Below are 13,571 nucleotides of genomic sequence, written 5' to 3' on the forward strand. Positions count from 1 at the left end.
TATATTTCATCGAACACTCTTATAAAGAGATAGCTGGCTTGCTCAGTGACATTGGCATTGTTTCCAAACCTTATGTTTCTGGGAAACATTACGCCACTGTAATTTTGTTACTCACTCGTGGCATGCCTGGGCAGCAAGCAACAATATTGTTGAATGGGATAGTAGTTCCAGTTACTGCGAAAAATCAGGTATGATTGTGTCTCTTCTGCTTTTTATGGATTGGCTTGACAGCTCAGCCTTCTACATGACTTATTGTGTCCCGGACTTTAAAATATAGATCAAGTGGACCAAGGAAAATATTTCTTCACCTTATGCTATTGGCTGGTTGGTGTTCTTCCGCCATCTATAAAGTGCTGAGACTATTTTGCACTGGATAGGCTCTCTGAAAAGGGCCAGATTTTCAAAAACAGTCACGGAACGCCGCAGCCCAAAATGCTGCACTATGTTGCATGACAGGGAGGGAGCAGGAGAACACCATTTCTTCAGAGATATGGCTCTCTCCTCCACTCTCCCTAATGCAGGTCCTGATTTCAGCTACCAAGTGCCAGGCAAATACCTTTGCACCATACTGCTAGGGTGCGTGCCTGAGTCTACCATGGATGTTGCACAGGAATGGTACCCTTTCTGTAAAAAATACTATAGCTAAACGCACTTTAAAACTTTTCCTACTTTGTAGGTGTGCTGCACAGTGCAACACGCATGCAAAGTCGGAATAGAAAGGAGAAATAAAAACATTTCTACTCTTAACCCCTGTTTTGAAATGACATTAACTTTTGGCGCTAAACCCTGTCTCCTATTGTTTTAATATAGGGTTTGGCGTCATAAGGCATGGGTGGTAGCATGGGAACGCCCATGTATCACCCATACATCGCTCCCTTGGCGCTAAGTAACGCAAGGCAGTGCTGCGCGCTACTATGTGTTACTTTCTGGGTACTTTCCAGTGCAAAATAAGTTTGGCACTGAAAAATAAATTAGGAAAAAAATATTTTGTGCTGCTTAGCATCACTCTTCTGACACAAACCCAGCACAAAATATTTGTAAATCTACCACTTAGGGCCTTATTTACATGAAATGATGCAACTCTGTGGTAATGAATCGATGCCTCAAATTTACTTGCGGCTGCAGCAAAAATCCTTGCAATGCCATGGATGTGCCTTATTTACAATATGGGACTCCAAGGCGCCAGGACCCACAGTTGTGTCAGAAATACTGACCTATATGCGGGAAGGATGCCGCAAGGCATGAGGCCCAAAAGTGGTGCATTGCTATTGTTGGTCATAAAACTGATGCAACTAAAGCAATGCATCAAAAAACAGAGGCGATACGTCAGTATTGACTGACCCAAGTAGCCTACTGTATAAGGACCAATATAATAGAGTATGAAAAGGTGAAAAACTCACCTTGGACTCTATTACATTGGTCCTGTATGTCTTCTATACAAGTGGGCAAAGTGTACTTCTGTGTACCACTTTACTTACGTATGTGTGACATATTGTGTGAGACTACTATGTGTGTGGATACAAGCCATTAATGTTGTGTAATGTGACATTTACTGTGTTACCTATCTTATGTGTGCACGTACCTGTTAAGGGGATGTAATTTCCTTGCAGATTACATTGTTGGAAGTGACTTCATCAGGTCAGATTCCTATGCCACAGCCAATGCGTCATTCCTACGGCTGGGTTGTAGAGGTGTAGGAAGTTTGACAAATTGCAAACATAGCTGCCTGCTTCCCAACAATGTATCACTTTTCCAAAAGTCATAAATAACACTGTGTCGGTTTAACGGGGGATTTTACTTTGGAACGCCTACCTTGCATATATTAATTATAACGGGATGCAGCCTATTCCAACAAAGATAAAAACTGGTGCAGGCTGACAAAAAGTGGCGCATCTGCCTAGATGCGTCACCTTGTAATTATGGAGCACAGAAACCCCTGTCAGTGTGTCCAAAAAAATATGACGTAACGGCGGCACAAGCTCATTGTAAATGAGCCCTTTAATTCTTTGGGGCATATTTACAAAGAAATTGGCATAAGGCAGAGCAGCAAGGCAGGGCTGGCTTTAGCGCTGGTGGTGCCCGGTGCGACAATGTTTGTTGGCGCCCCCCTAATGACCACCTCCGCCATGAATTCCCTTTAACAGTGCCCTTCAAGTCTCTATAACCACACTGTCTCTCAGACGCATTTAATTAATTTTATAGTAACACTCATACCAGTGTAGGGTGTCAGAGCTCTTTACATCACACACACATTACCTAGAGACAATCAATCATACATCTGTAAATCAGTGTATAGGAAATGTTACATAAGACAGAAGACTACAAGGCGTAGGAGTCACATGTCATCCATACTGGTAGACAGTATAGTTAAATAGTGCTTATTCTAGAGTAGCGCAAACTCAGATTTTAAAAAGTAACACCATGGTTGGGTGTTCTCTTTAATAGTAAGAATTGATTTCTACAAATAAATCCCTTTTGCAACATTAGGATAATGAAAACCTGGGGAAACATCATAACGCTCCAATCTATAGCTTGCAGTTTGCATGCAGCTGTTTGATCACAGTTCATAGCTCACTGTTCTATATTACGATATTAACTTGTAAACTGCAAGTAACAAAAGGAACTCACTGACAAAAGCAGTAACACACTGACCTATTTCCATTATATGCACTTTTTGATCTGCATGGTAAACGTTCTTTGCAGGTATATTAACCCTCTGCGCTACCTTACGAGGAGTCAAAACTTCCAGTAGACAAAACTCAATCTCTCTCCAGGAAGAACATTAATCACTGGAGTTATCTTGACATTTTTATTGTTACCTCAAAATTGCTGGAGAGAAGGAACAGGGCAGCAGCTGTTTTTAAAACCATAATATATGTGCAAACAGGGCGCCCCCACCTGAAGTCAGCACCCGTTGCCGTGGCACCAGTTGCACCCCCCTAGAGCCGGCCCTGCCGCAAGGCTTCTTTCTGTGCAGCCCTATGCCAATTCGTAAGGATAGGAATGCACCGTACTTATAAGATACAGTATATACCTGTCTTCACAGCCAGTGTCAGCGTATATATTGCATCATGGTGCAAGGGTGTGTGGGTCGGTGGCAGTATTGTCTTTGTGCAGGAAGGGGCACCTTCCTGCATGAAAATAATCACAAGAGGTGTTTCCTCTTTCTATGTGTGCTGCAGAATGCAGCACACATAGAAAGAGGAAAAAAAGGAGAAATGAAAACATTGTTGTTTATTTTTTTAATTTTTATTTAACAGAGTTTCATATAGTGCGAACTTGACCCGAATCGGGTATCAGAGCGCTTTACATAGCACCAGTTGCATTACATGAGGACACATTCAGTTTTTTTTGTTAGGCACGGGGAGATTGAGTGATTTGCCCAGAATCACAGGATGCTCAGCGTCATTGCCGAGACTCAAACCCAGTTCCCCAGATAAGAGGTCGACCGTCCTAGCCGTTAAGCCAACTCCTCTCCATTTCTCCTCGTTCCCTCTGCTCTTCTGAGGCACAATGTTTTGGCGCTGCCCCAGAATCTGGGGCAGTGTCAAATTCCATGGGTGTTGAGTGGGAACACCCACGGCAACACCCATGGGAGCTTATATACACAAAGCTTGCTCCCCGTCACTATTTTTGATGCACCAGCGGCACTTTCTTTGCTCCATATTTACAAAGTGATGCATCTAGGAAGAGACATTAATTTTCGTTGCAGTGCGTCAACTTGTTCCGGAGTCTGAATGAGCTGCATTAATCATATACAAGGTAGGGGTTCCCTTTTATTTTCAATCATAAAACTGACGCTGCTGTATTTATGAGTTTTAGAGAAAGTGATGCAATCGTCACATACAGCCTGCAATGCTTCAAAATTCCTGCGACTCAAATACCCAGTCTTAAGAATTTTGCATTTGCTGTGAACTAGGTTTCCAACCAGCTGAATTCACTTAAAACACTTTAGTCATTACATCACAACCCCTCAACTAGTAGTGTGCCTACACATGCATCAAACATGTTGTTGTACCCCTTGAGCCACCTGGGACAGAGGTAAATACTCACATAAAGTAGGTAACACAGGACCTGTCAGTTTACATCACTTTACTTACATGTATCCACTCACAATACTGTTTCACTCAACACGTCACACATACTTAGGTATCTTACACATAAGTAGACTATGCCCACTGCAATGTGACACATAGCCATATTTCACACTTGTATGCTTTAAATCTAGGACCTATGATATGATGTCCCAGGTGACTTTGGCACCATTACACTCTGTACAATATTTCTGATGCATTGTGCCATATGCGCCAGTTAGAAACGACGTATGGCCTCTGTTTGTAATGCGTAGCTGAAGTTGAGCTTGCCGTAAGCCCGAAATCAGCCATATATCACTTTTCTAGCCGCTGCGTCACTTTCCGCTGCATCATCCCTCCCCACCAATGCATCAGTTTTTTTAACTCATGCCTTTTCCTTACGACATGGTGTGCCGTATCGTAAATATGGTGCTACCATGGCATTAAAAAATTACTTATCGCCGTGATTTCTGACAAATCGCTGCGTTGCAGCAGTCCTAGTAAATGAGGCTATGGAACGCCTCTTTCACACAGGTAAAGCAAGGCTTGACTTGCGCTGCCTCGCCTTGCTCCGTAGCTACAAGGCCTTGAAAAGCCACGCTGGGTGGCTTTGACTTTGCGTGACCTTGTAGAGATGGGCCTGCACTTTGTGCCACCCAAGCTAAAAAAAAACAAGCATTGGCATAGCCAATAGGTCTCGCCTTTGGGACCTTATAAGTGTTTAGCCATGCAATAGTTGCATAACTAAATACTTATAAGGTCCCAAAAGCGACACCTATTGGCTATGCAAAGCGGCCCTGTGGCCGCAAAAGTGAAAGTAATCGCGGTAAAGTGCGGCGCGCGCGGCCGTGCACATGCACTGCAGCTCTAGGCTGGCCTGGTAGCACTTTTTGGAGCCCTCTCAATAAGTCTCGCCAGACCAGCGCATGCGCTGGGTCAGGCGAGACCTAAAAAATGACACTCCGGTGGCGCAAGGGGCTTGTAAATATGCCGCCCTATCTCATAGATGCTTTGCACACAAAAACAAAACAATTCACTTCTTTATTGTTGTTTTCACAGCTGCAGGCTTTTTATTTATAACGTCTCAGTCAGGACGCAAAATGCAAGCCAGACCTATTGGTTTTGCAAATGCATGTATTAAAAAATGGCAACTGTAGGGTTAACAAGCTTGCCAGAACATCTGGCTAGACAATCCAAGTGATTTCCAGATCTACATTTACAAGAAACCGACCATTTCTCTGAAGCGACAGAATAAACACAGAGTCAGATTGAAAGTGAAAGTGTAGATCTCTTCCAAGAATTTTCAAAGAGGCGGGGGAGTCCTCGCCGACTGCAGTTACTTTCTGCATGCATACAGGTTGTACCAAACTGACAGCTCGAAAGCGGGTTATATCCGAACAAGCGCCCCGATCGGAGCCTCTTCACGGTCAGTTCGACTCTATCCAAGCCCTCGGTTCCATGGACGCACCGACGCCCAGTCACGTGGATCAGGCTGAAATGAACTTTGTCCAGGGAAAAGACGACATTGCAGGTACGGTGCGTTTTGAATCTGTTTTAACGAAATGTAAATCACTGTCAGAAAGGTTTTGTTTTCGATGTATTCGCTCATCGTGAAGGTGGAAGCTGCACATAGCTTCTCAGCTTTAAATTGCTTACATGTGACATTTGCATGGTTTCGGTGTGCTTCTAACTGACACTCCAATGCCAAATGTGTGCCATTTAAAGTGACACTGACGAATAAAACGAAACAAGGAAGTATGCGTGAACTCCTAAATGCCCGCTTTTGAGCAATGAACTCGGAAGGCATTTTTTCAAGCTGCTCTTGTGTGTAAAATATACGGCATGTGCTGCAAAATACCACGTTCATTTGTCGAGTAATTATGTTTAGGTTTATATGTTTCTAAAGTGCTCGATTGCCGAGGCGTCTTGGCGCTGAAAGGTGCTGTGGCAAGGGAGGCGTAGTTTAGCGGCCTATGTAACTGCAAAGAGCTTGGTTTTTAGATTTTGTAGGTCTCGCCAGAGACAAAGCGCTGCTCTCGCAAGAGCACTTGTAAATGGGGGGTCTGGAAGTGCAAACGAGTGCTTTCAGGCCTCCAAATACCGTGCATGTGCGCCGGGCGCGCACACCATTTGGCAGCCTGCACACCATTTGCTTTCACTGTCCCGGCCGCTTTGATGTTTGATCGCGATCACTTTCACTTTCACGGCCCCACGGCCGCTTGTTTGTCATGTGAGTCTTGTTTGCTCCTGGTGTCCAGTACTCACTGCCTCTGATCGTCCCTTCCCCTGCCTTTGTCAGCAGGGTTCCGTCTGTCCCTGTTTTCTAGTCTCCTTGTGTCCTTCCAGCCCATCTCACCCGGTCTGTTGCTGCCTCCACTGCTTCCTTGGCTGGTTGATCTTTTTCTCCTCTCCCCTGTGTGATCTTCAGACTGGATGTCTCTTTCGTGTCTGCCTCTGCCTGCCACCTTTCTGTCCCTTCGCCCTTCACTGTCAGTCCTGTATCTCAGCTGCATTGCTTGGTTTGCTTCACCCTTACTTGTCTCTTTGTTTTCTGCCTGTTATGATTCAGTGGCATGTGTGTTTTTGTGATGAGCTGTCTCACTCAGAGCTTATGGTTGTCAGTGCAGTGAGTACAGGCGAAGACCAAGGCACATGACAGCCGAGCTTCCCTTCACGCTGCATCACTGAGTCTCTGATACACATCTATTCACCAAAATGCCAGGGTTAGATGAAGTGGTGTCACGCACCCTTTTACCTCAGTGACTGACACCATATTGTTGTTCTCTTAGCCCCTCGGCTGTCTCTTCATTGCATCTGAGGGTCAATTGGAAGCACGAGCACTTTTAAAGCAAACACATATAAAACAAGCATTTGCAATGCAATAGGTCTCGCATTTACGCGAGTTTGAGCTATTGGCATTGTAAATAACAATGCCTTTTATTTATGTTTTAAAAACAGAAACAAAAATAAAAGGCATTGTCATTTACAATGTCAATAGCTCAAACTCACGTAAATGCCAGACCTATTGCATTGCAAATGCTTGTTCTAAAGATCTGAAGGTGGGATTGAATCCTCATGTACTGGGGCAGCTTGTTCCAAAGTCTGGCTGCACAGTATGTAATTGTGCGGCCCCCCCAGCCTTCTCTTTTGATCTTTGGTACTCTGACCAAGCCTTGGGTGGCTGATCTTAGGGCGCGCAAAGGGACATATGGTGTGAAGAAGCTTTCAAGGTCTTCAGCCGCTCCACCATAGATTGCCTTGTGCATGTATGTGAGTGCTTTAACCCCTTCCATGCTCATGACGGAACGGTTCCGTCATGAGCCACGGTTGAGCTGTGCTCATGACGGAACCGTTCCGTCATGGGCCCGCCCGCGCACGAACCCTTCAGCACCGCGGCGGAATTCGCCCAGCGCTGAAGGGGTTAAAATCTATACGTTGTTTTATAGGCAACTAGTGTAGGGAACGTGTCCCATCTGAAATGGGTTGCCCTTTGTGTAAACCCAAGGTCAGCCTGGCTGCCGCATTCTGCCGGGATTATAATTTAAACAGTTGGAACTTGTTTATCCCCCAAAAGAGGGCGTTTGAGTAGTCCAGCTTGGAGAGAAAAAGGGCCACCATTACCGTTTTGTGAAGCTCCTGGGGTATGTAGGGAAAGATTTTTCTTAACGTCTTCAGTAGAAAGAAGCACAAGGACGTCAAGCTGTTTGTGGGAGGGCGGGTTTGATAAACAGGCGAGGAGGCTAAAATATATTTCCCAAAACCACGTTGTTTATTGTCAGAGATGGATTTTTGAATTTGTGCAGAGTCTATATCTTCCTGTTCTTCTCCAGATTCCCTCTGGGTTGAACTGGACGGGGCTTTCAAGGTAGATGTTCCGGGCTCCTCCTTGGTCTTGATGGTGTGTCCCCAGAGACTCATAGAATAGGAGAGAAAAGGGAGCCGTCAGGTACTCTGTTTAAGTAGGAATTCAATCGCTTACCATCACCACACCGATAAGTGATTAAAGGTCGGTATAGAGGGTGTGCCCTGGGATAACCTTAGGATATGGTGATTCAAAAGGTGGGGGGGGGAAAGAAACGTCTTATGAGTTGGAGTTTGAACATATGCCGAAGAAGGGAAAAGGGAATGAAGATTATAGGGCTCTCTGCCGGTATTGGTGCCTAGAAATGCCACATTTAAAGGGGAAAAACAAAACAGAACGTTTCCCCGGACAAAGACCTCTGCCACTCGAAGCCTGTCAACACGCTACCCCTGCTCTTCAGCTGATACACCTCCCTCCTCCCGCTCACCCTCCCCGTTGTCCCCTGACACGTTAGGACTCACCGGCTCCGCCGCAACTCTCCTGAGTTGCGGCCGCTCTCCAGCCTCCTCCAGTGGGCACCACCACTGCTCAGTCCACTGGTCGTTGGAATCCTCGTCTTCTTCCCGGTCGTCTTCAGTTTCCGCGTCTTCCTGGGTCTCCGCGTCGTTCTCGCCGGGTCTTCCGTAATCTCTGCTCTCCTTCCCTCGAACTGCTTCACCGCTATTGGTCACCACCCCCTCCTTCCTGGTTCGTCCTCCTTTCATTGGGACAGGAGAATCCCTTCCGGGTTCATCTCCGCCCTCTTCCGGTTTCTTCTCGTCGTCTCTCTGTGAAGAGACAGCATAGGGGCCCGTTGGTTGTTGTCTCGATTCAGACTTCCAATCCCAGGATGCATTCTGTTGACCCAGGACGCCGGAGTGTTCTGTCTAGGGTGATCCGAAGGTAAGCCCGGCGTGGTCCTCCTCACATCCCCTTTCCCTTGCTGTCTTTCTACTGGGGTTCTGGGGAAACCTCGACAGGTAATCTACATTTCCCTGTTCGCTGCCTTTCCTATGTTTAGTTTGAAATCGATAAGGTTGAAGGGACAAAAACCATCTCAATACTCTCTCATTATTGGCCTTATTCCTAGCTAGCCATTCTAGAGGGTCATGATCCGTGTATAAGGTAAACTCTCAACCCTCGAGATAATATCGCAGTGTGTCTATTGCCCACTTGATGGCTAAAGCCTCTTTTTCTATGGTAGCATAATTTTTCTCTTTGGGAAAAAGCTTACGACTTATGTATAGGATAGGTCTTTCACCCTGGGGTGTTTCTTGTGACAAGACAGCTCCTATTCCTTGATCTGATGCGTCAGTTTGAAGGACAAAGGGTAAAGAATAGTCAGGACTAACTAAGACAGTTTCAGATGTGAGAGACGTTTTTAAAGACTCAAAGGCTCCTACTATTTCCCTAGTAGGGCGTCTTAATATTTCCTCAGTCTTGACGGATTTATGGAGTAAGTTAGTCAAAGGGGCTGCAATTTGGGAGAACCTTGGAATAAACCGACGATAGTACCCGAGTAATCCCAGGAAAGTCCGGAGGTCTTTTTTTGTTTGAGGTAACGGTATCTGTGAAATGGCAGCTAGTTTAGAGGTTTGGGGTCTTATCACTCCCTCTCCTAACAGATATCCAAGATATCGAACGGTTTGGGCTGCTAGATGGCTCTTAGCCGGATTAATTTTGAGGCCATATCGCCCTAAGCTTTGTATGACCTGGAAGAGATGTACCAAATGTTGTTCCCAGGTATCACTATAAATGATTATGTCATCAATATATGCCCCAGCATATCTCTCATGAGGTTGTAGAATTACATTCATAGCTCTCTGAAACGTGGCTGGAGCTCCAGGTAATCCAAAGGGTAGTACTGGTATAATCCGTCAGGAGTAGAGAAGGCTGTCTTCTCTCTGTCTCGTTCTCTGAGGAGTATCTGCCAATTGCCTTTGCACAGATCTAAGGTACTGATATACTTGGCCTTCCCTATTCTTTCAACCATTTCGTCCACTCTGGGAAGGGGGTCTGTGTCGAATTCCGATATCTTATTGACTTCTCTGAAGTCAATACAAAACCGTACTGAGCCATCTGGCTTCGGTACAAGGACAATGGGTGAATTCCATTCACTTATAGAGGGCTCGATTATGTCCATCTGCAACATCTTTTGTATTTCATCTTTAATGGTTTGTCGACGAGCCTCAGGGATACGGTAGGGCCTAAGGCGTACCCGTTTCCCTGGGGTGGTTTTTATAGCATGTTCCAGGAAAGTGGTCCTACCAGGGGATGATGAAAATTTATCCTGTATCGGACTGAGTACTTTTACCAGATTGTCCAACAGGTCAGGTGGAAGACCGGTATCTATACACTGAAAAAATGAGGGAATGGATACGTCCGCCGTGTTAACATCTGCGGGTACGGGGCCCTCCCATTTCTTTAACAAATTTACATGATAAATCTGAGAGACATGTCTCGTTGGATCGGTCTCAACCCCGTAGGTCACAGGAGATACCTTTTCGATGATAGTGTATGGACCTTGCCATTGCCCCAATAATTTATGATCTGATGAAGCCATCATTAGTAACACTGAATCCCCTATTTCGAAACTCCTGACCTTAGTCCCCTTGTCATATTGTCCTTTCTGAGTTTTCTGGGCTTCCTCCAAGTTATTCCTTACAATTGTCCTTATTTGACCTAGATGGATACGTAGATTAGAAACGTATTCGGGGGTTGACTTCCAGCGCTATACAAGAGCATAAATAAATAAATAAATAAATTCTGTCAATGGCCTGGCATCATCTGGTTCTTTTTCCCATCTCTCTTGGGCCATTTCTAGCAGGGTACGTGGTTTATGTCCATAGAGTGATTCAAAGGGGGAGTACCCTGTGCTCTTTTGTTCTTTACACCTGATTGCGAATAAGGCTAGAGGCAACATGTCCTCCCATTTTCTGTACTCTAGGGCTAGGAGTTTCTTGAGGGTGTCTTTAATAGTGGCATTATACCTTTCGACTAGCCCATCCGTTTGAGGATGATAGGCAGCCGTCCTGATTTGTTTCACCCCTAATAGCGCACAGACTTGTTTCATTAATCGAGACACAAAGGGAGTCCCTTGGTCAGTCAGAATCTCTTTTGGGAAACCCACCCTGGCAAATACTGTTATCATGGCTTTAGCTATGTTAGAGGCATCAGGTCTACGTAAAGGTATGGCTTCTGGAAACCTGGTAGCATAATCTACCAAAACCAGAACATAACGACATCCACTGCGGGATGGCAACAAAGGGCCTATTATGTCCATACCTATCCTACTAAAAGGTTCGCTTATAATCGGTAGGGGTTGGAGGGGCGCTCTGGGAGGACGGTATCTATTGTTTCTTTGGCACACCGGGCATTCTCTGCAGTATTTCTTTACATGCTGATATATGCCGGGCCAATAAAACCGTTTTACAATCTGTTTTTCGGTCTTCTCCACCCCAAAATGTCCTCCCAATAAGTGACTGTGGGCTAGATACAACACTTTATCCCTGAATGGACCTGGGATCAATAACTGGGGTTTCTGAGTAGGGCTCCCTTTCCTGTACAATAGTCCCTGCTTCTTAAAAAAATACGGACATACATGGAAGGGGTCCTCGTTCTCTAAGGCCTTAGTCCAGGCCTATTGTAGCACTGGATCTTCTCGTTGTGCCGCATGGAAACTTCTGTCGATTTCCCATGGATTCTCATCTTGTATAATCGGTAGAACTAACGGGCCATTGCCTTTCTCTGCCCTTCTTTGTTTCTTGCTCTTCTTGGTTTTAGATGGTGGCCATTCCTTATCGCTATCCTGTGAAAAAGGCGCTGTGGCTCACCATTCTTCTTCTTCAGGTTTGTTGTCATGTAGCAATTGAGATAACTTTGGATAATCGTTCCCAAGGATAGCTTGCTCGGGTAATCGTGGAAAAAGCCCCACGGTTAAAGTGGTTCCTGGATCCTGGGTGTGTTGTATCTGTACCTGTGCGGTGGGATATGGTTTGGTATCACCATGAACACACCGTATGGCTACGGTTCCATTAATTGGGCTGAGGCACGACCCCAAGTCTTGAGGTCGAACCACACTGTGGAGGCAACCTGTATCTGCAAGGGCTGTCACGGGCTGTCCATTCATGGATACGGTACAACGATAGTGTGGGGGTTTTCTTTCTGATGGGGAGCAATAGTAGTTACGAGCCATACCGATCTCCATGGGTTCTTCCTTTTGTGGACAGAACCGGGCAATATGTCCCATCCCACCACATTGCAAACATTGAGGACCCATAGGTGGTGGCCTGATTATGGGGTTCCCCGGAATTATGGTAACTGGTTCGGGCTTCCTCACTAAAGGTGGACGGGGCTGACGATGCACTCCCGGGCCTCCCTTCTTTCCTGTGGACTCCTCTCGTCCCTTGTGTATCTCTTGGGCCCTGTTATAGGCACTGGCAATTTCGACGGCGGTCTCAAGGGTTAAATTAGCCTGTTGTCGCACCCACCTCTGAATGGGTGGATGAAGTGAGGACAGATATTGTTCCAAATAGATTTTGGCCATGATTCCATCTTTATCTGTAGTGGCGGGTTTTAACCAGCGATCTGCCATATCTTTTACCCTAAAATACAAAGCTCTAGGGGTCTCTTGGGGTCCTTCCTTCATTTGTCGTAGCTTCAGTCGGTAGGTCTCATCGTCTACCCCCAACCTTTCCATAATGCACCTTTTTATGTCGGCATATGGTACCACCCCTTGGACTGTGGCTGCCTGGTATGCCGCCTGCAAGTCCCCAGATAGAAGAGGTCCCAAATATTGGCCCCATTTATCTGGTGGCCATGATGCGGCAGTGGCCATCCGCTCAAAATTATTGAAAAAATAGTCAGGGTCTTCTCCGCTCACGTAGCATTGTAGGACCACAGAAGGAAGGGTGGTGGGTCCTCTCTGATGTCCAAGAGCCTCGGAAATCTTATCCATAGCTGCTCCATGGGTCTGACCCTGTCCTGTGAGCACTTGTTGCAGCTTTCCCCGATCTTCTTCGACTACTGTCAGGAAGCGTTCCATCACCTTCCCCAAGTGTTCCTGGTTTTCCGCCATTTTAGCTAATGCCGCCTCCATGTTGCCTTACAATCCCACTTCTGACACCACTTGTGGGAGGGCGGGTTTGATAAACAGGCGAGGAGGCTGAATATATTTCCCAAAACCACGTTGTTTATTGTCAGAGATGGATTTTTGAATTTGTGCAGAGTCTATATCTTCCTGTTCTTCTCCAGATTCCCTCTGGGTTGAACTGGACGGGGCTTTCAAGGTAGATGTTCCGGGCTCCTCCTTGGTCTTGATGGTGTGTCCCCAGAGACTCATAGAATAGGAGAGAAAAGGGAGCCGTCAGGTACTCTGTTTAAGTAGGAATTCAATCGCTTACCATCACCACACCGATAAGTGATTAAAGGTCGGTATAGAGGGTGTGCCCTGGGATAACCTTAGGATATGGTGATTCAAAAGGGGGGGGGGGAAATAAACGTCTTATGAGTTGGAGTTTGAACATATGCCGAAGAAGGGAAAAGGGAATGAAAATTATAGGGCTCTCTGCCGGTATTGGTGCCTAGAAATGCCACATTTAAAGGGGAAAAACAAAACAGAACGTTTCCCCGGACAAAGACCTCTGCCACTCAAAGCC

General features: G+C 45.9%; 1 protein-coding gene across 1 annotated transcript in view; it reads left to right on the top strand.

Annotated features, from left to right (window-relative positions):
- Positions 1–5,362: 5,362 nt before the first annotated feature.
- The window catches only part of LOC146785434 (uncharacterized), an 85,861-nt gene continuing 77,652 nt past the window's right edge, over positions 5,363–13,571 (top strand). The window contains exon 1 of the mRNA XM_085634489.1: positions 5,363–5,604. Coding sequence (XP_085490615.1) covers positions 5,421–5,604 — 184 coding nt within the window. The 5' untranslated portion in view covers positions 5,363–5,420. The remainder of the gene's footprint in view (positions 5,605–13,571) is intronic.

Source organism: Triturus cristatus, chromosome 11 (genome assembly GCF_964204655.1).
Source record: "Triturus cristatus chromosome 11, aTriCri1.1, whole genome shotgun sequence".
Lineage (NCBI taxonomy): Eukaryota > Metazoa > Chordata > Amphibia > Caudata > Salamandridae > Triturus > Triturus cristatus.